This window comes from Hemiscyllium ocellatum, chromosome 10 (genome assembly GCF_020745735.1).
Source record: "Hemiscyllium ocellatum isolate sHemOce1 chromosome 10, sHemOce1.pat.X.cur, whole genome shotgun sequence".
NCBI classification, from domain to species: domain Eukaryota; kingdom Metazoa; phylum Chordata; class Chondrichthyes; order Orectolobiformes; family Hemiscylliidae; genus Hemiscyllium; species Hemiscyllium ocellatum.
Genome location: NC_083410.1, coordinates 4,150,792 through 4,176,488, shown reverse-complemented (window position 1 = coordinate 4,176,488; position 25,697 = coordinate 4,150,792). Strand labels below are relative to the sequence as shown.

Below are 25,697 nucleotides of genomic sequence, written 5' to 3'. Positions count from 1 at the left end.
ACTCTCCAATACTGGTCAAAATCAGGTGGGTTTTGATGTTCTGCTGCACAAACTCCAGGAACCTTTCAGAGAGCTCTTGATCTAGTAGCCTCCATTTACTTGTCTTTTGGCAGTTCTCTCTCTAACTGTTCAAAATGTCCAGTTTTATACCCCAAAACATCAGATCATTTTATTGGTTTTAATCTTATCAAAATACAAAATCCAATGATTGGAATATGATATCTTGGGGCATAATTTAAACTGATTGGCTAAATTTGAATTTTTTTATTTTGTTTCATGGCAACCCAGATGCTGCGAGCTGTCTCAATCAAGTATTACATTGTTAACTTGTTCCGGATCTCAGTGTTTTGTCCTTGCTAGCTTTTCAACTCTCTTGAAGGTATAGAACCTTTACACCTTCATAACACTTTTAAATGTTGTAATTGTACCCACCTCCACCAATTCTTCTGACAGCTCATTCCATATGCACACCACCATCTGCATGGAAAAGTCACCTTTCAGGGCCTTGTTGAAAATCTTTTCCCTCTCACTTTAAATCTATTCCCTCCAGTTTTGAACACCCTATTAAAAAGATCTTAGCTATTCACCCTATACATTATCCTCATGATTTTATAAAGCTCCATACAATCACCTGTCAATCTCCAACTCTCTAAGGAAAACAACCCCAGCCTATTCATCCTCTCTCTTAGCTCAAACCCTTTCATCCCAGCTACATCCTCATAAATCTTTTCCACAACTTCTCAAGTTTAACACCATCCTTCATATAGAAGGATAATCAAAATTTAATGCAGTATTCTAAAAGTGGCCTCACCAATGTATTGTACTGCCATAACATGACATCCCAACTCCTGTACTCCATGTCATATTCTGAAATGTACACCTGGCTGATCTTGTCATAATCACGACATCCTTTCCCTTCTATGTCCAGGAACGTAGGCATGTTCTTTCTCTTGTAGCATCTTCTGGGATGTTTTCAGGTCTGTTTCCTCTGATTCAGACTTGGATACCAGCAGTAGATACCAGAGCACAGCCCACCTCATGTGTCTGGACTGTCTCAGAGGAAATTCATCCTCTTCTTCAGAAAGTAACGTCATCAAGGCTGCAAAATCTACTGTGTCCATCTCGGAGTCCAAGCTTTCTTCAATAGTAGGAGCGGGGAACCCATAGGTTCTGGATGCTGTACCTGATGTTCTGAGGGGCTGAGTATGTTTTGCTCACACACTGTTTGCGAATTTGCTGCTTTCATGTGGTCCACTTGCTTGTTCAGGACTGCCTCAATGACCCGAACTTAGTATGTCGCGGGAAAATCTCAGCAGGTCTGGCAGCATCAGTGAAAAGAGAAATCAGAATTCATATTTCGTGTGCATTTATATAAATTATTTGGATGCGAACATAGGAGGTATAGTTATTAAGTTTGCAAATGACACCAAAACTGGAGGTGTAGTGGACAGCGAAGAAGTACAATGAGATCTTGATCAGATGGGCCAATGGGCTGAGGAGTGGCAGATGGAGTTTAATTTAAATAAATGCAAGGTATTGCATTTTGGAAAAGCAAATCAAAGCAGGACTTGTACACTTAATGGTAAGGTCCTAGGGAGTGTTGCTGAACAAAGAGATTTTGTGGTACAGGTTCATAGTTCCTTGAAATTAGAATTGCTAGTGGATAGGATAGTGAAGAAGGCATTTGGTATGCTTTCCTTTATTTGTCAAAGCATTGCGTATAGGAGTTGGGAGGTCATGTTGTGGCTGTACAGGTCATTGGATAGGTCACTTTTGGAATGTTGTGTGCAATTCTGGTCTCTTTCCTGTCAGAAGGACTTTATGAAACTTGAAAGGTTTCAGAAAAGATTTACAAGGATGTTGCCAGGTTGGAGGGTTGAGCTACAGGGAGAGGCTAGATAGGCTAGGGGTGTTTTCTCTGCAGTATCGGAGGCTGAGGGGTGACCTTATAGAGGTTTATAAAATCATGAGGGTCATGGATAGAATAAAAACATTTTTTTTTCTCAGGGAACAGAGAGTCCAAAACTAGAGGGTATAGTTTGAGGGAGAGAAGGGAAAGATATAAAAGTGATATAAGGGGCAACTTTTTTATGCAAAGAGCTGCCAGAGGAAGTGGTGGAGACTGGTACAATTACAGCATTTAAAAGGCATCTGAATGGGTGTATGAATTGGAAGGGTTTGGAGGCAAATGAGCCAAGTCCTGGCAAATGTACATCTCCATGACTCTATCACCATTTTTCAGAACTAATGACAGCTTGGAAAAGGATGTTTTTTATACACAAGATATGGTGGGAGAAGGGCAAGAGTAAATAATAGGTGCAGATAGAACCCAGTCAGAGAAAAAAAGTTTGTTGGACAGACAAAGAAGTAGTTAAAGGTCAGTCTTGGGGAATGAGCAGCCACTGACGGGACAATTAGTGACCGACAATGGGTAATGTGGATGGTAGCAACCCATACAATGACAAGGCCTGGTGTGTGAGGGAAGGCATAAGCATGGAGAAAGCTACCTCAAACACTAAAATTGTTAAGCTCGATATTGAGTCCAGGTGGCTGTGGAGTTCCCAAGCGGAAAAAAAGGTGCTGCTCTTCGCAGTATAAACAGCAAGCGAGAGACAGAGCGAAGCAATCCCACAGCCAATAGGTCAGATCGAAGCTTTGCAGTCCTGCCACATCCACGTGACAATGGTGCTCGACAATTAAGTAACTCACTGGAGGAGGAGGAACTTCCACAAAAATCCCCATCCTCAATGATGGAAAAACCAACACATCAGTGCAAAAGATAAGGCAGAAGCTTTTGTAGTCAGAAGTGCCGAGTGCATGATCCAGCTCGGACTCCTCCAGCTGTCCCCAGCCAAACTTCAGCCAATTCGATTCACTTCACGTGATATCAAGAAATGGTTGGAAATACTGGATATTGCAAAGGATATGGGCCCTGACAACATTCCAGCAATAGTACTGAAGACATGTGCTCCAGAACTTGCTGCTCCCCTCACCCAGCTGTTCCATTAAGATTACAACACTGGCACCTACCCAACAATGTGGAAAATTGTCCACATATTGCCTGTTTATAAAAAGCAGGACAAATCCAACCTGGCCAATTACTGCCCCATCAGTTTACTCTCGATCATCAGTAAAGTTGGAGGGCTTCATCAACAGGGCTATCAAGCAGCACCTGCTCAGTGATGCCCAGTTTGGGTTCTGCCAGGGCCACTCAGCTCCTGACCCCATTAAAGTTTTGTTTCACACATGGACAAAAGAGCTGACTTCCAGAAGTGGGGTGGAAGTGATAGCCCTTGACATCAAAGCTGCAGTTGATCAAGTGTGGCATCAAAGATCCTCAGCAAAACTAGAATCAATGAATTTCTGGGGGCAAACTCTCTGCTAGTTGGAGTCATACACAAAGGAAGATGGTCGCGGTTATTAGAGGTCAGTCAGCTCAGCTCCAGGGCATCTCTGCAGGAGTTCCTCAGGGTAGTGTTCTTGGCCCAAACATCTTCAGCTGCTTCATCAATGACCTTTCCTCCATCTTAAATTTAGAAGTGGGGATGTTTGCCGATGATTGTACAATATTCAGCACTTTTTGGAACTGCTCAGATACTGAAGCTGTCCATGTTAAATTGCAACAAGATCTGGACAATATCCAAGCGTGGGCTGAAACGTAGCAAGTAACATTTGCATCACAAAAGTGACCATCACAAATAGGAGACAAGCTAACCACTACCCCCTTTGCATTCAACAACGTTACCATTACTAAATCCCCCATTATCAATATCCTGGGAATTATCATTGACCAGAAACTCATCTGGATTTACCACATAAACTCAGTGGCTACAAGATCGGGTCTGAAGCTCCGAGTACTGTGGCGAGTAACCCACCTCTTGACTCCTCAACGTCTGTCCACCAACCACAAGATACAAGTCAGGAGGGTGATGGGATACTTTCCACTGAATGAGTGCAATCCCAACAACACTCAAGAAACTTGACACCATCCAGGATATACCAGCCCCCTTGATTGGCACTACACCCACTCCCTCCACCACCAGTGATCAGTAGCAGCAGTGTGTACTATCCAAAAGATGTACTGCAGGAACTCACCATCTTCCAAACCCGTGACTATTTTCATCTAGGAGGACATTGGTAGTAGATGTATGAGAGCATCACCATCTTCAGGTTCCCCTCCAAGACACTCACCATTCTGAATTGGAAATTTATCACCATTCCTTTATGTCATTGGGTCAAAACGTTGGAAATACCCCCCAAATGACATTGTGAGTCAACCCACAGAAGGTGGACTGAAGAAGGCGGCTCACCTCCACCTTCTCAAGGGCAATTACGGACAAGCAATAAATGCTGGGCACAGCCAGCGATGATCACCTCACACAATGAATAAAATTTTTTTAAAAACCTGACATTGCATCAACCATGCCTCTTACCCATGCAATGATCCTGAGATTCTAAATGGGTACATTTCCTCAGCATCCACCCAGGAGAAAGATATGGAAGATAGGGAGATCTGTGTGAAATGTACTAATATGCTGATATGCAAAATGTCTTCATTGTGGAAGCAGGCCATTCAGACCATTAAGTCCACGTTAACTCTGAAGAGTGACCCACTCAGACCCACCTCATCCTATTATTCTGCATTTCCCATTGCCATTAACTAGGACAGACCAATCAAAACATTCTTAAGCAGGCAGTCCCAGACCATAACTTTGCAATTTGTTTCAGTAAGTGCACAGTGAAAATTACCCCGAGTAAGTTAGTTTGGTTCATGACTGGTATTTAAAACGGACAAAACTTTATTCACAAAATTACACAATGAAACACAAAGAACAGAATAGAGAACCCCTACAGAACTCAGTCTATCCAAACTAGGCTCAGTTATGCTGTCCTGAATATACACAACAGTCCCAATAAGCAAACTCCCTTTAAAACCCAGTATAAATGGAACATATGCTTACAGGTTAAAGTTGAAGGAAAGAGAGAGAGAGAGGAAGGAAATTGAGACACGTCAAAGAAACCCACACAGACACAGGGAGAATATGCAAACTCCACACAGACAGTTCCCCGAGGCTGGAATCAAACCTGGGTCCCTGAGGCTGTGAGGCAACAAAGACAGTCACTAAGCCATCATACTGCCCGTTGCCACAGCACTTTGAGATCAAGAAAGAAATGCTGGATCTCTTCATGAGCATTAAAGTGCATAGATCTGCAGGGCCCGATGTTATTTATACCAAGTAACTGAGAGAAACAAGGGAGGAGATTGCTGGGACCTTCACCAAGATTTTTGTATCATTGCTAGCCACTGGAGAGGTCCCAGAGGACTGGTGAGTAGCTAATGTTGTTCCTCTATTCAAGAATGGAAATAGGAATAATCCAGGAAACTACAGACCAGTGAGTCCTACATCGGTGGTTGGGAAGATATTGGAGAGGATTTAATTCAAGCACATTTGGAAAAACATGACCCAGTTACGGACAGTCAGTATGGCTTTGTGCAGAGCAGATCATACCTTACTAACTTGACTGAATTTTTCAGGAGGTGATGAAGGTGATCGATGAGGGTAGAGCAGTGGACGTTGAGTAAGTGGATTGTAGTAAGGCTTTTAACAAAGTCCCTCATGGTAAGCTCATCCAGAAGATTAAATTGCATGGAATCCACAGTGACTTGGCTGTGTGGGTTCAGAATTGGCTAGCCCATAGAAGGCAGAGTGTCATGGGAGAAGGTTGTTTTTCCGGTTGGAGGTCCATGACCAGTGGTGTTCTGCAGGGATCCATCCTGGGACCTCTGCTCTTTATAATATTCATAAATGACTGGGATGAAAATGTCGATGGGAAGTTTAGTAAGTTTGCAGATGATACAAAGACCTTTGGAGTTGTAGACAGTATAAACGATTGTCAAAAGATACCACGGGTTATAGATCAGTTGCAGAAAAAGGCAGACAAATGGCAGATGGAGTTTAATTTATATAAATATAAGGTGTTATACGTTGGGAGATCAAATGTTCAGAAAAGATATAGTTAATGGCAGAACCCTGAACAGCACTGATGTACAGAGGGATCTTGGGGTTTAATTCCATAGCTCCCTGAAAGGCATTATGCAAGTAGAGGGTGGTAAGGAAGGTATATGTAATGCTTACCTTTATTGGTCAGAGAATGAAATACAAAAGTCAGAATGTCATGTTCCAGCTTTATAAAAATTTGATTTGGCCACACTTAGCGTATTATGTGCAATTCTAGTTGCCCCATTCCAGGAAGGATATGGAGGATTTGGAGAAGGTGCAGAAGGGGTTTACCAGGATGCTGCTTGAATTAGATGGTATGAGCTATAAGGAGAAACTCAGAAAACTTGGAATGTTTTCTGTGGAGCAGTGATGGCTGAAGTGAAACTTGATAGATATTGTATAAGATCATGGGATGGATTGATAGTGTTGACAATCAGAATCTTTATTCCAGAATTTAAATCTCTAAAACTAGGGAGTGTGCATTTAATGTGAGACGGGTAATGTTCAAAGGAGATGTGAGGGGTTGGTTTTTCACACAGAGACTGGTAGGAGTGTGGAACATACTGCCAGGGGTGGAGGTAGAAGCAGATCCAATAAGGTGTTTAAGAGATTTTTAGATAAGTACATGAATATACCACACACGGAGGAATATTGACAAAGGACAAGTAGAAGGAATTTGTTTCATTTAATGTCATTTTTGACACAACATTGTGGGCTGAAGGGGTCATTCCTGTGCTGTACTGTTCAATGGTCTATGTATTATGTTCTATGTTTTACCCAGGGCCATTTCTGTGGTCCTAGTACCCAGTCCTTGTTCCCTGAAGTAAACTCTCGTTCTCGCTGAGTGGAGTTTTGAGTCCAACATTGGTGTTTCTGATGTTATTTCACCCTCCCTCCCAGGTCTGGGAATATCAGGTTTAACCTGTTACGAAGTCTTCTTTCCTTCAACATCTCTGCTGGAGCCATCCCTGTCAGTGCAGGAAGGATAGTCTGAAAATTAAATAGGAGCCCAGGACCGTTTGGTATCAAGTATAAGTTGACAGCTGTTTCTTTAAGCCTGGCTTCAAAGTTTGGACTGCTCTTTCTGTCAGAGAATTAGATGATGGGACATGGAGCTGTCCATGCATGCCATGTGCCATTTGACTTTAGGAAATACCTTAATCCTCTGCTAGTAAATGATGGATCATTATCTCTGATCAGCACCTTAGGGAGACCATGTATTTCACCAGATACTCACAACCTTTTTACCATTGGCCCCACGTTTGACAATTGTGGCCGATGCATGTCCAATCATTTTGAGTGGTGTCCACACTGACTGAAAATACAGATCCTGTGAAAGGATTGACATAGTCGATGTGGAACTAGGACCAGGGTTCACCCAGCCAATCCCATGAATATGAGGGAGCTGCTCGCGGGAATATTTGTCCATGCTGGCACTCTGGGCACTGCTCACTAATGCGGCTGTGTCTCCATCCAATCCTGGCCACCAGACATTACCTTCCACCACATTTCCATTTTGGACACCCCTGGATGGCCCTGGTGAGTTCAGCCAGTATCTGGCGGTGACCTTTGCTCAGTGCAATCACTCCTGCTCCCGACAGTAATCTGCCATCCTCTACGGTAATCAGGACTCAGCCGGTCCGGAAAGATTTCAGTTCAGGTTGTGATGACCCTTTAACTTCCCCCAACAACACCAGCTGTTTAGTTTCACCAGGATCGGATCTTTTCGTGTCCACAGTCAGCTCTGGTCAGCGGTGACCAGAAGGATATCCAGAACGTTTATAATTAGAACAGACTCTTCCAATGACAGCATCACCGGTGGATTAATCTGCCAGCAGGAGGTGGCTCAAGGGATCACATTTACCACTTGGCCTTCTGGATAGTTTTCTGTCACCAAGTGCCCCTTTATTTACACATGTTTAGTACGTGACACTGATCCAGCTCCCTCAGAACCAACCCTCAGAGTGAACAGAACCTCTGACACTCCTGTTTATTTTTTTATTTTTTATTTTTTTCTGTTTTACCCCCACACTACCGCCTAATTGTGGTTGTGTTTATTTTTCCCCAGCACCCATGCTGTGTCTGTGTGCAGGTGTGAGACACAGTGAAAGACACAAGGTGCACGAATCTTTATTCAGTTTCTACCACCAGGAAGAAAGGAAACATCTAAGTGGCCAATGACAAGCAGTGCCCTTCACATCAAAAGGCAATATTGCATGATCAAACAGTTGTTCCTGTTTCCATCTGTCAGCCAGGGCCTCCTGATTGGACCAGATTAACAGCCCCAATCAGGGAACTCACATTCTATAAGGTCTACCTGGCTGACCTCATTGCAACCACCACACAGGGTCCTACCATTTAGTGGATTCACAGTAGTTTCTCCAGTTTACTCATTTCCCCTCCCCCCCATCTTGTCTCAGTCAAATCCCTCGAACTCAGCACCACCTTCCTAACCTGCAATCTTCTTCCTGACCTCTCCGCCCCCACCCCCACTCTGGCCTATCACCCTCATCTTGACCTCCTTCCACCTATCGCATTTCCAACCCCCTCCCCTAAGTCCCTCCTCCCTACCTTTTATCTTAGCCTGCTGGACGCACTTTCCTCATTCCTGAAGATGGGCTCATGCCCGAAACATCGATTCTCCTGCTCTTTGGATGCTGCCTGACCTGCTTTTCCAACAACACATTTTTAGCACCTACCATTAAGTGTATAGGTACTGCCCTGGTTTGCCTTACCAATGTGCAATGCCTCACATTTATCTGAAATGAACTCCAATTAAGAAACCCTTGCACCACTGGCCCATCTGATCAAGATTCTAAGATAATGATCTTCACTGTTTACTATGACATCTATTTTGGTGTCATCTGCAAACCTACCAACCATACCTCCTACATTCACATTCAAATCATTTATATAAATGATGAAAAGTGGATCCAGCACCAATTCTTGTAGAACATTGCTAGGCACAGGCCTCCACCACCACCCTCTGTCTCCTCCTTTCCAGACAAGTTTGTAACAATTTACAAGCTCCCCCAGATCCCATGTGATGTCACTTTATGAACCAATCAACCATGCAGATCCTTCCTCAGTATGAGCTGGCTGTGAATTTACTCCATTAAAGGTCTGCGTTTTGTTCCTCAGTGAGAGACGTCATCACAAATCCTCCCTCTGAATTATCTTCAACTTCCAGGAGAGTTTTAGCTCCCCTTTCATTTGTTTGTAGTGTCACATCAACCTTTACTGATGGATTTTCTTTATCTATTGCTCAGGTTCCCACACATGATGGATAGATCCAAGAAACCTGTTCCTGAAGGTGTTCTGTTTCTTGAACATGAGAACCAGGAGCAGGAGTAGGCCATCTGGCCCTTTGAGCCTGCTCTGCCATTCAATATGATCATTGTTGATTATTTCATGGTCTCCGCTCCACTTGCCTGTCCCCTTACCATAACCCTTAATTCCATTACTGTTCAAAAATCTATCGATCTTAGCTTTAAAAACATTCAATGAGGAAACCTCAACTACTACACTGGGCAGGGAATTCCACAGATTCACAACGCTCTGGGTAAAGAATTTCCTCCTCGATTCCGTCCTAAATCTGTTCCCCATTATTTTGTGGGTATGCCCACTTTTCTTAGTTTCACCCACCAATGGAAACATTCTCTCTATTTCTATTCTATCACTTGCCTTCATAATCTTATGTTTCAATAAGATTCCCCCCTCATTCATCTGAATTCCAATGTACATAATCCCAGTCTACTCAGTCTCTCCTCATAAGCCACCCCCCTCAATTCCAGGATCAATGTAGTGAACCTGCTCTGCACCCCCTCCCATCCCAGTACATCCTTTAAACTCTTTTGGACATTTTATATTTGTGGGTGAAGCTACGAGCTTTCGTCCAGTCAAGCCACTTCCCAGAAGTGAGTCTACATTTATGAGACCACGGAGGGAGCTATGTGGGTGTTGGGGATGGGGGGGGTGGGGGCATGTGATGGGGAATTATTTGTGAGAATAGTGGGAGAAAATGAAAGGGAAACGTGGAAGTGATCCGGGGATTGAAAGCGATATGAATAATATCATGGAGAGTTGGGGGAGAATGGAGTGTGAAGTGACACCAATGAAAAGGACCATGCTCCAGGGATAAATGTTAGAAAGAGAAGTGTTGAGAATCAGGCTAATGAAGATAATTATTTGGGATAAACATTCTGCCAGCCCTTTCCTGACTTTGGGAAAAGGGAGTGTGTGAGACGGATGGCAGGATTGGGGCCGTTGCTGATATACAGTATTTGCATCATTGCTTACCACGGGTGAGGTTCCGGAAGACTGGAGGATAGCAAGTGTTGTGTCCTTGTTCAAGAAGGGCTGCAAAGAAAAATCTGGGAACTATTGACCAGTTAAGCCTAACATCTATGGTAAACAAGTTACTTGAGAAGATTCCGATGGATAAGGTGTATATATATATCTAGAAAGACAGGGTTTGATTTAGAGTAGTCAACATGGACTTGTGAGTGCGAGATCAAACCTCACAAAATGTTAGAGTTCTTTGATGAAGTGACCAGGAAGGTTGATGCAGGCAGGGCAATAGATGTAATCCATATAGATTTCAGTAAAGCCTTCGATAATGTTCCAAAAGATAGACTAGGGGGATATGGCAAATTGGATACACAATTGGTTTAATGGTGGGAAGGAGACTGTAATAGTGGAAGGATGCTTGTTGGATTGGAGACCTGTGACGAGTGGAGTGCCTCAGGGGTCGGTCTAGGCCCATTATTGCTTGTTATCTACCTCAATGATTTGGATGAGAATGTACATGGCATGTTTAGTAAGTTGCAGATGACAGTTCAGGTACACAGTCCTCTGAAAGTGGAATCACACCTAGACAGGGAAGTGAACAAGGCTGTTGGCACACTGGCCTTCATCAGTCAGGGCATTGAGTAGATAAGTTGAGAAGTTATGTTGCAGTTATCCAGGACATTGGTGAGGCCTCACTTGGAGTATTATGTTCAATTTTGGTCACCTTGCTCTCGGAAGGATGTTATTAAACTAGAAAGAGTGCAGAAAAAATTTACAAGGAAGTTGCCAGGGCTCAAGGGACTGATTTATAAGGTGAGAAGATTTTTCTTTAGAGCATAGGAGACTGAGGGGGGATCTTTCGAAGTATATAAGCATGCATGGATATTTTGGTTGGCATGGACCAGTTTGGGCCGAAGGAACTGTCTCCGAGCTGTAGGACCTTATGACTCAATGATTCTATGATTGATTTGGACAAGGTACCTGGGAGCAGGAGTATGAAGTGTGTTAGGACACAATGTAAACCTCTCTGCCAACTTAAACCAACAATGCTGAAAGGATTCACCCCGTGCTGTAATCTGTTAAAATTCGAGAGGCAAAGAACTATCACAGAGGTAAGTATTTGAAGTAAAAATTAATAACATTACCTTTTAAGTCCAACATAGAATATTAAAACGAACAAATATTTACAACCTCTTTCTCTTAAACCTATCTTTTGCTTCCCACTCTCTAATACTTGTCGATATCAGGTCGGTTTTACCTCCCACTCGACAATAATTGTCCAATAAAAAATTTACAAAACAATAATCAGGTTTTAAAACCAGTCAGCTTTGTTGAGTTACCCCTGTAGATTTTCCTCTGTAGATTCTCTGTCCAGGTCGGTTTCAATGTTTTGCAGTGCAAACACCTTCCCCACACAAGTATGTCTCAGTTCTTAAACTAGCTGCCTACATCTCTTGGTCTTTTGGCAGTTCACTCTAACTGTTCAAAATATCCAGTTTTATACCCAAACCATCAGATCATTTCATTGGTTTTAATATTATCAAAATACTAAATTCAAACCTGATTGGAGTTTGGTATCTTGGGACATAATTTAAACTAATTGTTCGAATTTGAATTTGATTTTGTCTCATGGCAGCCCAGCTCCTGCTATTTGTGCTGACCATGTGTTAAATTGTTACCTTGTTCAGAACACTTGGTGCTCTGTCAGGCAGACCTTGCTAGCTTTTCAACTCTCTTATGGATACAGTATCGCTACACCTTCAAAACAAGTGTGTGTGTGTGTGTGTGTGTGAAAAGCTGGACCCAGGGTCTCTGAGCAGCCTCTGGGCACAGTCCGGCACAGGTCAGTTAGTAGTCAGGTGATTACCAGTGCCAATGAATACTCAAGGGTTCTGTGTACATGGCAGTGAAAGAATTTTGAGGCTTGAGGGTCAGGATCTGAGGAGAGCAGTGTCTATAATGATCATGAGACTGGATATTTTAATAAGATATGACAGTAAAATACAGGAATAGAAGTAGGCCATTTGGCCCATCTAGCCTACTCCACTAGTCAATGTGCTGTAGGTCAATCCACAATGCCCTGAGGGAGGGAATTCCGGGATTTAGAACATAGAAACGTATAGCACGTAACAGGCCCTTCAGCCCATGATGTCGTGCCGAGGATCAATCCTCATGTAAAATAAAATAACCAAACCAAGCACCCCTCAATTCACTGCTGTCCATGTGCATGTTCAGCAGTAGCTTAAATGTCCCCAATCACTCTGCTTCCATCACTACTGGGAGGTAAAACCGACCTGATATCGACAAGTATTAGAGAGTGGGAAGGAAAAGATAGGTTTAAGAGAAAGAGGTTGTAAATAGTTGTTAGTTTTAATATTCTCTGTTGGACTTAAAAGATAATGTTATTAATTTTTACTTCAAATACTTACCTCTGTGATAGTTCTTTGCCTCTCGAATTTTAACAGATTACAGCACGGGGTGAATCCTTTCAGCATTGTTGGTTTAAGTTGGCAGAGAGGTTTACATTGTGTCCTAACACACTTCATACACCAGCTCCCAGGTACCTTATCCAAATCAATCATAGAATCATTGAGTCATAAGGTCCTACAGCTCGGAGACAGTTCCTTCGGCCCAAACTGGTCCATGCCAACCAAAATATCCATGCATGCTTATACACTTCGAAAGATCCCCCCTCAGTCTCCTATGCATTCACAACTCTCTGCAGAAAGAACTTACCTCTGACGTTCCCTCTATACTTTTCTCCTAATATCTTAAAATTATGATCCCCTGTGCCAGTCAATCCTGCCCTGGGGATAAGTCTCTGGCTGTTGACTCTATCCATGTCTCCCATTACCTTGTCTCCCTCGATCAGGTCACCTCTTTTCCTCCTTCTCTCCAGAGAGAAAAGTCAGAGCTTAGTCAACCTGTCTTCATAAGACAAGCCCTCCAGTCCAGGCAGCATCCAGGTAAACCTTCTTTGCACCCTCTCCAAAACCTCTGTATCTTTCCTATAGTAGGCGACCAGAACTGGACACAATATTCCAAGTCTCACCAGGGACTTGTAGAACTGCAGCTCTTAAACTCAATCCCCCATTAATGAAAGCCAAAACACCATATGATTTCTTAACAACCCTAGTCACTTGGATGGCAACTTTGAAGTAACTATGTACTTGAACACCAAGATCCCTCTGTTCCTCTACACTGCCAAGAATCCTGTCTTTAATCCTATATTGAGCATTTGAGTTTGACCTTCCAAAATGCATCACTTCACATTTATCCAGGTTGAACTCCATCTGCCATTTCTGTGACATGGCTAAGAAATGGCCCTAGCTGTCTGTAGTCACTTTTCAGATCCTCAATCCCTTTCCTGGCTATATCATTGGTGCCAATATGTACCACAATTGCTGGCTGCTCACCCTCCCCCTTCAGAATCCTGTAAAACTGATCGGCGACATCCCAATCGGAATTAACCCAGTCAATCGTGGTCGATTTTGACATAGTGACCATTACAGATGAAGTAACTCCACAGAAGTTGGTATCTCATCACCAAGTCACCCTTCATTTACATGTGCAGAGTCTTTGACACTGATCCATCTCCCTCAGGGCCAGCTCTCAGAGTGATCATATGATGATGATGCTTATTTAGCAAGGTTTTGTTGTTCTTGGAGCTGTTTTTCGCAGACATCGTAAAGACACAAATTCTGAAAAGTCTGGGTTTGGATGGGTTTTAGGGACAGTTTAATTAAAGTGAACAGATGCTGCCTCAGTCAAGAGGCTTTTACATTTTAAAATATAAACACTCGTACAATGCGTAGGGAGTGGCCAATTCTCCCAGCTCAGCTTGCTCTGGTTTGGTTTGATTTGGTTTTGGCAGTCTGGCTATTCACTGAAAGCAGTCAGGCAGTTCTAAAACCTGCTGGACCCAAAGAAGCAGGTCCATGCGGATCCTCTCTCTGAATTCTCTCCAGTCAGACACTGTGTTGATTTTACCTTTTGTGTCAAGAGGTGTTTATGGAGATTATTGCAAATATTTGGAACAGCATCATTAAGTTGGGATGATCTGCTGAGTTTTTGGATAGGTTAAGTTATTGATTATTCTGTTTTCTTTTGTTTGTGTTTCATTCATTTTGTTTTGTTTCAGACTACTTGGTTTGACAAACTGCATCCCTCCAGGAATATCCATGTTACACCTACTTAAAACAAGGAGCAAGGTTAGGGTCTGGCCCACTTTCTTGAAATGTTTTGAGAGGGTCTGGTCTCATAGCAGATTGGGAGTCCTTTGCTGGATTTGTTCTTTCTTTCCGATTTGGGATTAGGTTTGTTGGACTTAAAGGTGGAAAGTGGGAGTTGTTAGTGTTCTTTGATCCAGACGTTGAATTCGGTTGGTTGAAACAGTGCTTGGGTTAGCAATGGCTCTTTCAGTCACCAAGAGTTTTCTAGGTTTGGCAGAAGTCACCTTGGGGGTTTTACAAAATGGGGTTAAGGCCAAGCTGCTGGAGTTAGCAGACAAGCTTGGGTTGGAGCTAACTCCTTTCCTGAGGATAGGAGACATAATTACATCAATAACTCAGCATTTACATTTGCTGGAAACACCATATGAATCTTTAAGGATGGCTAAAATTTAATTGAAAATGAAACAGTTTGAATTTTGATGAAAAGCAGAGGCAAGAAAAAAAGAATGAATCACATTAGCAAAATAATAAGCAAAAAATGGATCACATTATTGAACAAAAAGAAAAAGAAAAGAGAAAAAGAGAGAGGAAAGGAGATAGAAAGAGAGAGGGAAAAGCAAGACATTGCAAGAGAAAGAGAGAGAGAAGAGAGAGAAATGAGAGAGAGGAAAGGAGGAAAGAGAGGGGGTTTGATCTTCAGAAATTGGCACTGAGCCTGGAAAGTCAGCTGAAAAGGATGGAGCTGTAGGCTGAAGGTAAGCTGAGTGAGGAAGAGAGTGAGGATGAGCAAACTCATGGTAGCTAAAGGCCTGGTGAGAAACTGTTTAAATTTATTCAACAAATGTGATGGCCAATGACCATATGGCTTTTGTTGATCAAAACAAAACTTGTAGTTAGAGTGAGTGAGGTATTTGTGCCAGAAGCCAATAGGCAATGTTTCAGGAATGTAAGGAGGGAACATACAAACAAAGTACTTTTGAGAGGTGGATAAGGGCATTAAACACTGAGCAAATGTATGACTCTCTTCAATTATTTTGGAGGAGTTTAAAAATTCACTTCCTGAGGTAGTGAGAACTCATGTGGAAGAGCAGAGAGTTATAAAGGCAAGATAACCGCTGAAGTGGCTGATGATTATGAGTTGGTTTGTAAATCAAAGTTTGGCTTCAAAACCTTTTTTAATCCATGAAATTGGGGATAGAAATTGGGGAAAAGAGAAATCCTTGCATAGAAAGGGAAAGGTCGATCTTGGTGATGATCATAGGGATAACTTACCGCAGGTTAAAAATGAAATCCTTGAAGGGGAATGATAAATTAAAAAGCTTCAGTGTTTTAACTGCAATAAAGTAAGCCACATAAAATCACAGTGTCGCTGGGTTAGGAAAAGCACTGGGAAGCCAGATAGAGGAAAACTGGATAAGCCAGTGATTTTTTTTTGAATTGGTAATGGAAAGCACAGTGGAGGCTGGAAAGCTGCACCAGAATGTACAAGCTGGTCGGAGGTTGGTTAAGGAGGAAGTGCCAGATCTTCTTAAACCATATACCTGCGAAGATAAAATTTACCCACATAGGCCAGGAGCAGCAGGTAAAGACATTACAACATTAAGAGATACAGAATTGTCTCAAGCTGTGATGCTGAAAAATGAGGATATATATGTACTTCTGAAGGGCTGTTACCAGAAAATGTGCTAGCAGTGGGAATTCAAGGTGAGACAAGAAATGTTCAATCTTGTAAAGTGATCTTAGATTGTCCGGTGAAGAATAGGTAAGTCATGGTGGAAGTACTGGACTAAACTCTCAGCTCTAGGAATACAATTTGTCCCTGCTAATGATATAGCTGGGTCACAGGTCAGAGTGCTATCTATGGTAATTGGACAGACGGTAGAAACTCAGACAATTGAATGACTGCAGGATTTTTCCTGACTGTTTGGAAATGAGGTCACAAAGTCACCAGTTGATACAGAGGGAGCAAAGATTTCAGAGAAGAAACTTGAAGTGGAATTAGCAGAGACCCTGTTTGTTCAGATGGTGGACACAAACTGAGAGCAGATGGATGATAATGCAGACATCTTTAGCTCAGATAAATGAACTGAATTACAGCAGAAAGATGAACATTTAGAGCAATTGTATCAAAAGGCATAAACAGAAAAATAATTTGAATGTATCCTTGAATGTTATGATCTTAAAAATGATGTCTTATTGAGGAAATGGATACCATCACGTATTCAGGCAGATGCGAAATGGGCAGATGTTCAAGTCATATTGCCACTTGGTTATAGAACGGAAGTGTTGTGAGCAGCACACGAGTTGCTACTAGAGGGACATTATGGAGTGAGAAAACGTCAAGTTAACATCCAAAATATTTTTACTGGCCTGGACTGTACAAGGATCTCATTGAATTTTGTCAGGCATGTCATAAAGGTTCCTGATGAATGGTTTTTGCCCAAAACGTCAATTCTCTTGCTCCTCAGATGCTGCCTGACCTGTTGTGTTTTTCCAGAACCAGACTCTCAACTCTGATCTCCAGCATCTGCAGTCCTCACTTTCTCCTATGTCATATATGTCAGGTAATCGGAAAACCACATACAATAATAAAACCCTCGCCTTTAATACCTATTCCTGCATTTGAGGAAACTTTTCCAAGAGTCTTAATTGATTGCATAAGAACCCTACCTAAAACAAAAAGTGGGAATCAGTATTTGATAACAATAATGGGTGTGTCTTCTCGATTTCCAGAGGCTATTTTATTTCACAGTATCAGAGCTAAAAGGATTGTGGAGGAATTATTAAAATGTTTCATTAGTTACGGACTTCCCACAGAGATGCAATCAGATCAGGGGTCAAACCTCATGTCTCATTTACTCAAGGAAGTTATGGACAGCTGAAGACTAAAACAATTCAAATTTACTGCATACCATCCTGCGTACCAAATCTAATATGGCCACGTCCCTTGTTGGCCTGTCTACATACTGTGTCTAGAAACCCTCCTGCATACATTGGACAGAAACAGACCCATCTAAAGCACTTGAACTATAGTAATCTCAGTCAATATTGGAAAGTTAAAGTCCCCATGATAACTATCTTGTCACTTTTGTTCCTATCGAGGATCATCTTTGATATCCTTTCCTCTATGTCTCTGGAACTATTTGGAGGCCAACAGAAAACTCCCAACAGGGTAACCTCTCCTTTCCTGTTTTTCAGGCCTTACTACCTCAGCAGAGGAGTCCTCAAATGTCCTCTTTGCAATCATAATACTGTCCTTGACACACAGTGCCACACCAACCCCTCTTTTATGATTTTCTCTGTTCTTTGTGAAACATCTCAATCCCTGAACCTACACAAACCATTCCTGTCCCTACTCAATCCATGTCTGTAAAATGGCCACAACATCAAAAGCCCAGGTAACAACCCATGCTGCAAGTTCTTTTTCTGGGTGTTCCTGGCATTGAAGTAAACACACAGCAAACCAACTCCTTGCCTGCCAGTAGCTAATTGGATCTTGAAATCTTAGTTCTCACTTCACCCTCCAGTCCACTCAAACAACAAATTTGGTTCTCATTTCCCTGTTGAATGACTTTAAGCCCACCTGAAATGCGTTAGCAAATTTCTCCTCCAGAATATTTGTACACCTTTGTTTCGGGTGAAAACCATCCTCTTTGTAGAGGTCGCAAATATGACAGAAAGAGCCCCAATTATCCAGGAAACCAAAACCCTCCCTCCTGTATCATCCCTGTATACACGTGTTCAACTCCTCTCACTCTCCCTATGTCTTGCCTTGCTAGCATGTGGCACATTCAACAAATCAGAGACAACAATTCTGTTTGTTCTAGCTCTAAGCTTTCACCCTAGCTCCCTGAATTTCTGGCTTAAATCCCCATTTCTCTTCCTACCTACGTCACAGTGTCTATGTAGACCACAAATTGGGGCTGATCCCCTCCCCTGCAAGAATCCTGAAAATACAATCAGGGACATCACGGACCCTGGCACCTGGAAGGCAACACACCAAACGTGATTCAGTCTTGTTACTACAGAACCTCTTATCTATTCCCTTAACTATCAAGTCCCCAATGACTACTGCTCTGCTCCTCTTCCCCCTTCCCTTCTGAGCAACAGAGACATACTCTGTGCCAAACTCCTGTGCCGCATTGCTTACCCCTCATACGTCATCCTCTCAACAGTATACAAAACTATATACTTATTGTTGAGGGGAAGGGCCACAAGGGATCCCTGCGCTGCCTGCAATTCTTTTTCCATCCCCTGATGGTAACCCATCTCCCTTCTTCTTTTACCTGAAGTGTGACTACCTCCCTGTAACTCCTCTCAATAACCCACTCCACATCCCAAATGATCAAAAATGAATTCAGCTCCAGCTCCAGTTTCTTAACACAATCAACGAGGAGCTGGAGTTGGATGCTGTTCCGCAGATGAAGTCAGCAGGGACAGTAGTGGTGACCCTTACCTCCCCCATTCTGCAGGAGGAACATTCAACCGCCCTAACCTCCATTCCCATTATTCTAAATTTTCAGCGAGATTACTGGAAAAACTAAAAATAAAGAAACCAGTCACGTCACCAATTGGTGCACGCAACATTTTCTTTGGTTAGAGGCACAGTACAGGTGGGAGACACTGTCTGAGTAGTGTTTTGGGTAAAGCAACCACCCAAGTATAAAGCCTCACTTACCCAGCAGACCCGTGTCTGCTCCTGCTCAGTGTACGCTCCACCTATACGTGAGGTAAACCTTTATACTTTTTAAAATTTACCTTCTGTCAGGCCTTTGGTCCTCACTGTCACTCCTCCCATTCCAACTGCTGCCGATAAAAAAGATGACCTGGTGATTTTTAGTCACACTTGGAAGGAACATTTGCAACATTGATCAGAATTGTTCGATCGATTTCAGAAGGCAGGCTTGGTGACAAACATAGCCAAAAGTCAATTTGCCAAAGGCCAAGTCACCTTCTAGGCCATGTTATTGGACATGGACAAAGAGCTCCATGGGATGGAAAACACAAGGTAAATGGAGATTTTACCATACCATCAACAAAAATAGTAGTGCTATGATTCCAACATTGAAAATTATCACAAATTCATACTAAATTTAGCATTGTGGCTGTTCCACCCACTGAATTGTTAAAGAAAGACAAGAAGTGGGCAGCACGGTGGCACAGTGGTTAGCACCCCTGCCTCACAGGGCCGGAGACCTGGGTTCAATTCCCGCCTCAGGCGATTTTCTGGCAATCCAAGAATGTGCAGGTTCGGTGATTTGGATATGCTAAATTGCCTGTAGTGGTAAATGTAGGGGAATGGGTCTGGGTGAGTGGTGGGTCGGTGTGGGCTTGTTGGGCTGAAGGGCCTGTTTCCACACTGTAAGTAATCTGTAGGTTTCAGTGGACTCTTTGCTTATTGATAGTTCATTTTATTAAGGGGAAAAGGTGATACACAACGCTCTCTGATTTGATTTGGTTTTAGCAGTCTGGCTATCCACTGAAAGCAGCCAGGCAGTTGTAAAACCTGCTGGACCAAAAGAAGCAGGTCCATGCTGATCCTCTCTCTGACATCTCTCCTGCATTTGATTTTACCTTTTGTTTGATTTTTGATGTGTTTGATATTACCTTTTGTGCCAAGAGTGTTTATGGGAATTGTTGCAAATATTCAGAACAACATCATGAAGTTGGGATGATCTGCTGGGTTTTCAGATAGGTTACGTTATTCTGTATTCTGTTCTCTTTTGTTTGTGTTTCATTCAGTAATCTAATAAATTAATTTTATTTTGTTTAAAACTACATGGTTTGACCAACTGTATCCCTCCTGGAATATTCATGTTATACCTGCTTAAAGCAATGAGCAAATTTAGGGTCTGAACCACTTTCGTGAAATGTTTTGAGGGGGTCTGACTTTGTCCATAGCAAGCAGAACGTCTGATACTCCTGTTCTTTACTGTAAGCCAGGGCTCCCTGATTGGACCAGGTTAACAGTCCCAATCAGGGAACTCACGTCCTGTGACATCCACCTGGCTGACTTCATTACAGTCACTACAAAGAAACAATGATGCATTCTAAGACAGGGTGATGAGTGTTTTGGAGGGTAGCTTTCCGAGGGTGGTGTTCTCATCTATTTGCTGCTCTTATCCTTCCAGATGGAAATGAACCTGAGTTTTGATCCTGCTGTAGAAAATGGGCATGTCCAAAATGTTGATCAGATTCTGACAAAAGTTCAGAGACATAGTTTAACACTGTTTTTTATAGTTATTTCTGTTAATGTTGATGGATTTTTTAATCTGAATCAGTCACAGATGCATCTCAATTGTTCAGTGTAACTACGTGTTCTCTCTATTTAACTCAAAACTCCTACCACCCTTTCAGATCCTTTCAATACGCCAGAACAGAGAATCTGCTCTTGTGGGAATAAATGTATTGTTATTTTTCTTTAAAGGTATCACTGGTCCAGTCCTTCTCCAGTCTCCGAGCCTGGAACTTGTTGCCAAGGGTCACACTGCCCGGTTACAGTGTACCATGAGAAACGTCACAGTGACACACACTGATGTTCACTGGTACAGACTGTCCCCAAAGCAAATTATGGAACGTGTTTTAACACATCCAGGAAATGGTTCCACACAATGGAGCCCAGGTTTCACGAAGCAATTCCAGTCTTCCAGAGACTCCTCCAGTAACAGCTTCACTCTGACCATCACAAACATGCAGCCCAGTGATACTGGGGTCTATTACTGCTCAGTCTGGGGAAGGATCTATGGGAGAGGAAGCCAAATCAATATCACCAGTAAGTAGAGTTTACATGACAATCTCCTCCAGTAATAACCTCTTACCCAATGAATGAATTGGATATCAAGAAGATTGAGAAGGTGATGGACAGTGATCTCAGGAATAGATTCTCTGTGGGGAAGAAGCTGAGCTCAGGTTCATCAATTTATTTAATTGTTTTGTGAGATGTGGGTGTCACTGGCTGGGCCAGCACTTATTGCCCATCCTTAATTGCCCTTGAGAAGGTGGTGCTGAGCTGCCTTCTTGAACCACTGCAGTGACCCATTGGTTGCCATTCCTGGGTTGTGGTCGTGCTCCTACACGGTCTATTAAGACCCTGCTAAACGGTTCTTCAAAAGCTGCGATCAGAATTAAAGGTGAAGCTTTAATTGAGGGTTGGAGATTCCCCAAGTCCCGACATGGAGCATCTTGTCTGCTAAAATTTAACATCTTTATATAATCCTGACCAATAAAAGCGCTTTAATATATTAGATTATTGTTCCTCATCCTTAAATGAGCTGCCATTGGTATTTCATGAGCTAGTTTGCAAAATTTCATTCTGTGACCACCTGACAGACCATTGTCTATTGCTCATCTCCTGGTATTTGGGATGGTCTTTATTTCCTTACTAATACATTGTGCTTCAAACAATAACAGTCAGAGACTCCTTCTGATTCCATTTCGGGGGATAAAAACAAAAACTGCTGGAAAATCTCAGCATTTGTTGAGAGAAATCAGAATTAATATTGTGGGTCCAGTGACCCTTGTACAGAACTAATGGCACCAAGGAAAATGATGGTTTTTATACAGAAGATGGGGTGGGGAGGATGGTGAGGGTAAATGATAGATGTAGATAGAGCCCAGTGTGAGAGAAGGACTGTTGGACACACAAAGGAGTGGGTAATGGTCAGTCTGGAGGAATGAACAGCTGCTGACGGAGCAATTAGTAACTGACAATGGGTAGTGTGCTGTAGCTGACTGTATAATGACAAGGCCTGGTGTATAGAGGAAGGGGAAAGCATGGAGTAAGGTGCTCAGTCTCTAAAATTGTTTAACTCAATATTAATTTCAGAAGGCTTCAGGGTAACCAAGTGGAAAATGAGGTGCTGTTGTTCCAGTTTGCTCTGAGCTTCACAAGAGCACTGCAGCAAGACTGAGACAGAGATGTTGGCCAGGGAACACGATGGTGTGTTGGAGTGGCAAACACCTGGGAGGTTAGGATCATTTTTGCAGACATAATGGAGGTGTTCTGAGAAGGGGCACCCAATCTGTGTTTCATTTCCCAAATGAAGAGGAGACCACATTATGATGAGTGAATAAAGTTTGTCTCATCACAGAATACTCAGAGGTCTGGATAGAGTGGAGTTGGAGAAGATGTTTGTTGGAGAGAGTACGATCCAGGGCACAGCCTTACAGTGAAGGGATGATCAATAACAGCTGAGATGAAGAGGGATTTCTTCAGACGAAAGGTGGTAAATCTGTGGAACTCATTGCTGCAGAGAGCTGTAGAGGTCAAGTCATTGTGTATATTCAAGACAAAGATAGATAGGCTCTTATGAGCAAATGAATCAATGGGGAGAGAGCAGGAGAATGGGATTGGAACTTATCAGCCATGATCGAATGACAGAGCAGACATGATGGGCTGAATGGACCAATTCTGCTTCTATATCCTGCAGTCTTATGGTCTATAATGTCATATATATTTTGAATAATTAACCCCACTGGTTCACTCTGATCCTCTTACCATCTCTTTCTCATTAACTCTAAGTTGGAGTCCTTCAGAAAGTTCAAATGAGTTTTAATTTATTCAGATGTTTTCTCTTAAAGGTACAAATGTCCCAGTCCTTCACCAGTCTCTGTGGCTAGAACGTGTCACTGAGGGTCACACTGCTCGGTTACAGTGCACCATGAGGAACACTGCAGTGACACACACCAATGTTCACTGGGACCGGCAGCAACCAGAAAATAAGACGGCATGGGTTTTAACACATGACATGAGGAACATTATACAATTGAGCCCAGAATTTACTGACAGATTCCAGTCTTCCAGAGACCCCTCCAATAACAGCTTCATTCTGACCATAACTAACACACAGCCCAATGACTTTGGGGTCTATTACTGTAAAGTGTGGGGAGATATCTGTGGGAATGGAACCCAACTGACGGTAACAGGTAAGTTTTGTTTACCTTAGAATAATCTGATACAGTAATCATTTCCACATGGACTTATTGGAGAGAAGAATGTGTTAAATTCCTCTGGTAAAGAGTAAGCAGAGAGCTCGATATAAACATAGAACAATTCTCGGCTTTTACTCACAGATAGAATAAACTGTTTCTTCTCTTGGACCAGTTCCTCAATCTCAAACTCTTTCTCTTCTGTCTGTCTTTCTGCTTCTCCGTCTCGTTTATTCTCAGTGTTGGATTCTCCTGTCTCTGTCTGGCTTTGTTTCATTCACTCTTATGATGGGGCCAACACTAGCCGGGCTGGTACTTGTCCATCATGAATGGCCCTTGAGAAGAAATGTTTTCTCTGCCACAGGAAGCAGCTTTGGCCAAAACATTGAATGTCTTCAAGGGAGAGTTAGATATAGTTCTGAGGGCTGAAGGGTTCAAAGCGTAAGGGGAGAACATGGGAACAATGGACTGAGTGAGATGATCAGCCATGATTGTGTTGAAAGGCAGTGCAGGCACAATGGGCTGAATGGCCTACTCCAGGTTATATCTCGTATGTTTTGAGAAGGTCATGGTGAGCTGCTTTCCTGAGCTAAAAATTTTACACAAGTTATACACAGTATTTCTAAGTTAGGATGGGGAGTGCCTGGAGGAGAACCTGAAAGAGATGCTGCCTCATGTACCTGCTGCCTTTGTCTTTTCAGATGAGATAGGCTGTGGATTCAGAAGCTGCTGTTGGTGGAGTCTTGGTGAGTTACAGAGGGGCATCTTGTAGATGGTACACACTGTCCATCAGTGTAAAAGGGAGTGAATGTTGAAGGTGTTAGTTGTGGTGCCAATCAGGTGGGCTGCTTTCTTCTGGATGGCATGAAGCTTCTTGAGTGTTGTTGGAGCTGCACCCATCCAGGCAAGTTGTTCCATCACCCTCCTGATTTCTGCTTTGTCGATAGATGGTAGACAGGTTATGGGAGTCAGAGTGTGAGTTACTCACCTTGACTTGCTCTTGTAGCCACAGTATTTGTGAACTGCTCCAGTTAATGGACAGGTTAGTGTGGGTGTTGTTGGAGCTGCACCCATCCAGGCAAGTTGTTCCATCATCCTCCTGATTTCTGCTTTGTCGATAGATGGTAGGCATGCTGTGGGAGGCAGAGTGTGAGCTATCCACCTCGACCTGCTGTTGTAGCCACATTATTTGTTACACTGCTCCAGTTAATGGACATGTTAGTGTGGATGCCCAGGATGTAGTTCATCAGGGAATTGTTTTCCATTTTTCTGACGGGGTGTGGGCATCACTGGCAAGGCCAGTATTTGTTCCTCATCCCTAATTGCCCTCAAACTGAGTTACTTGCCTGTTCATTTCAGAGGGCAGTAAGAACAAACCACATTGCTGTGTGTCTGGAGTCACATGTGGGCCAGACCAGGTAAGGATGGCAGATTTCCTTTCCTGAAGGACATTAGAAAACCCAATGGGTTTTTACAACAATTGATGGGAACATCATGAATTAAGGTGATATATTTCCAGCACTCACTTAGCCTGTAATTGTTATGTATTATTGTCTTATGACTTATGACATTCAATGAAGAAATGTTCTTGTCTTGTTTGGGGAAGCTGTTTCCCATGAGAGGTCTGGGTGGTATAAGGGGTGACTCTGTAATTATCTAACACTGTGTTCATGTGTTAATGTCCTTTTTGTTCCACAAATCTGGACGACACAAGTTTCTGGACAACAGTAGATGCTTTATTATCAGACAACCGGCAAGAGATTCTTAATGCGACCAGAAGTAATCCTTTATCAATTTGTGGTGACACTTCTCTATGAATCTCGGCTCCACACACAAAGGCAGTAATTTTTAACAGAATTAAACAAACGGTCTATAAGTCACATGGCTGATTTTCATTACATTATTTAAGATAGGCAATTAATATGTTACAATGCCCAGTTATTGTCGATGTCCTGTGATAATGAGTGGATAGAATATAGGGACTGATTATTATATTCTTCATCAATGGGTGTTGATGGGAAGAGATTAAAACAGGAGGGCTTTACTTATTCTCAATGTGGGATTCACATACCTATGTTAATCGAGAGAAGAAGCAAGATAATGGGAGCAGAAGGCAGTTAATAGAGTTATAGCCAAGGATGTCAGTCTTGTCCAGAGAGGACAAATACCTTTGCCAAAGGCTGCAAGTGGATTCCACATGTATGGTTCCAGAGGATTCAGTTCTCTGAGAGTCAGCCAGCTCCCTTCTGAGACATCCTGTCTCATTTTGTGAAAGGCCAGACATGCAATTGATTCTTCAGTAAGT

The 25,697-nt window shown here is 42.6% G+C and overlaps 1 protein-coding gene across 1 annotated transcript in view; it reads left to right on the top strand.

The window, feature by feature from the left end:
• Positions 1 to 25,697, top strand: part of LOC132819311 (roundabout homolog 1-like) — a 69,453-nt gene that overhangs the window by 25,483 nt on the left and 18,273 nt on the right. Inside the window, exon 4 of the mRNA XM_060830758.1 lies at positions 20,892 to 21,236. Coding sequence (XP_060686741.1) covers positions 20,892 to 21,236 — 345 coding nt within the window. The remainder of the gene's footprint in view (positions 1 to 20,891; positions 21,237 to 25,697) is intronic.